This window comes from Tuber melanosporum (assembly GCF_000151645.1).
Source record: "Tuber melanosporum whole genome shotgun sequence assembly, scaffold_251, strain Mel28".
NCBI lineage: Eukaryota > Fungi > Ascomycota > Pezizomycetes > Pezizales > Tuberaceae > Tuber > Tuber melanosporum.
This window is the reverse complement of record NW_003298921.1, coordinates 33,185-35,148: the sequence shown is the minus strand read 5'-3', so window position 1 is coordinate 35,148 and position 1,964 is coordinate 33,185. Positions and strand designations below refer to the sequence as shown.

At 27.4% G+C, this 1,964-nt stretch overlaps 1 protein-coding gene; it reads left to right on the top strand.

The window, feature by feature from the left end:
• Positions 1–264: 264 nt before the first annotated feature.
• Positions 265–1,964, top strand: part of GSTUM_00001101001 (uncharacterized protein) — a gene marked incomplete at its 3' end in the record, with an annotated part of 12,289 nt that continues 10,589 nt past the window's right edge. The window contains exons 1-2 of the mRNA XM_002838493.2: positions 265–505; positions 587–752. Coding sequence (XP_002838539.1) covers positions 376–505; positions 587–752 — 296 coding nt within the window. The 5' untranslated portion in view covers positions 265–375.

The following is a 1,964-nucleotide window of genomic DNA, read 5'->3' as shown; positions in this document are numbered from 1 at the left end:
CGAGCTTGGTTTAAGGTGATAAACTTGAAATTTATTTGGCTAAAATAGCTACATCCGTTCAAATCGGATATTCTCTGTTAATATTTTATCCCTAGTGTTATTATACTAGAGCGACTATTTTATTGGATTTTTTTGTTTTTGTCTTCTTTTTTAAGGCTTTTATTAATGTATTTAAATACAAAGTGGATAATCTTTGCTCACAGTGCAATTAATATTATATTATGCTAGACATACACTCATACCACAACAACCTGTAATATGAGAAATGCCTCTTCGTGGCTTACAGGACTAGTAAATTAAATTAATTTAAATTAATTTAATCAAAGCTAAATTTCTTTTTTATCTTTTTATCAAATAATTATTAAATAGGCTTAAATGCTTTCTTTCAAGAATATAACAAGTCCAATGGATCAGTTTGAGGTCAGAAATTTACTTAGTTTAGATGTACCATTGTTAGGTAATATTAATATGTCTATAACCAATATAGGGTTATATTTAATAATTGGTGTTTTAATAGTATTATCTTTAAACCTTTTTTCTACTAATAACAATAAAATAGTTTCTAATAACTGATCAATTTCCCAAGAATCAATCTATGCAACAATTCATAGTATAGTTGTGAGTCAAATAAATGCAGCTAAAGGTCAGATCTACTTTCCTTTTATTTACTCACTATTTATATTTATTCTAATTAATAATCTTTTAGGTATGGTAGAAGCGAGCCCATACGATAATATTGATAATATCTTTACGTTAAGTAGTTTACTTATAAGCAACAAAAAGGGTTAAAGGTAATTCTTATTCTGTTAACTGTAAATATTCTACTAGCTCTTCTTATAATAATAATAGTAAGGGTAGCCTTATTACCTTACTGGATTTATAGACGCTCTCGCTAAACAAACCTTTTATAAGCATGCTTTACTCCTACTCACACAAGCATTGAATAAAAATAATTTTAGTACAGCGGTTATAAAAGAAAAGAATAAGTTATCTTCCTGTACAGATTTAGTCGTCAGAGGTAAAAATTTTCCATCTTTAGTAGGTATAGGAAGACTAACTAAAGTAGAAAGAGAGATGATTAATTTACCTCCTTTTCAATATTCTATTATAGTAGGATTGTTGTTATCTGACGGATGACTTATTTTTGCTAGTTAAGCTAATAAAAATGCAAGATTAGGGTTTAAACAATCTTTATCTCGTTCTGATTATGTTTGATTTGTATTTAACTCATTATCTCACTATTGTAGTACTAACCCTTATTTAACTAAAGGTATAAGAAATGGTAATCGTTTTTATGGCCTAGAGTTCGTTACTAGATCGCTACCATGTTTTATTGAGTTATATTATCTATTTTATGTTAATAAGGTTAAAACAGTACCCCATAATATATATGATCTATTAACTCCTGTTGCTTTTGCCCATCTAATTATGGAAGATGGTTCTGTTTAACGACATGGCTTAATAATATGTACTAATAGTTATTCAATAGAAGATGTTGTTCTATTAATGAATGTTCTTATAATTCGGTATGAGTTAGAATGTAAAATACGTGAAAAAGACAAAATAAAAAAATTGAATATATGATTTATATTAGACAAGGTTCTATGGCTAAGTTACATACAATACGTGGGACTATATATGCATCCTTCATTTTTATATAAAATAGAAAAATAAAATTTAAGGTTGTTTTAATTTGACTATTTGCTATTGCTTAGTGTGGTTCGGCACACTAAAAACTCTCCGTCTTATCATCAAAAATATATAAAAATAATTATGCATGAAGTTTTACCAACGCATAACAAGTCCTTTATATTAGTTTGAGGTCAGAAATTTACTAAGTTTAGATTTACATTTAATAATGTCATTCTGCATAATATTAACATGAAATATTTTGGAAACAAATTACACTAAACTCGTTGTTGCTCTGAATATGAAGATTTAAAGCCTTATGTCCCATGTAAATT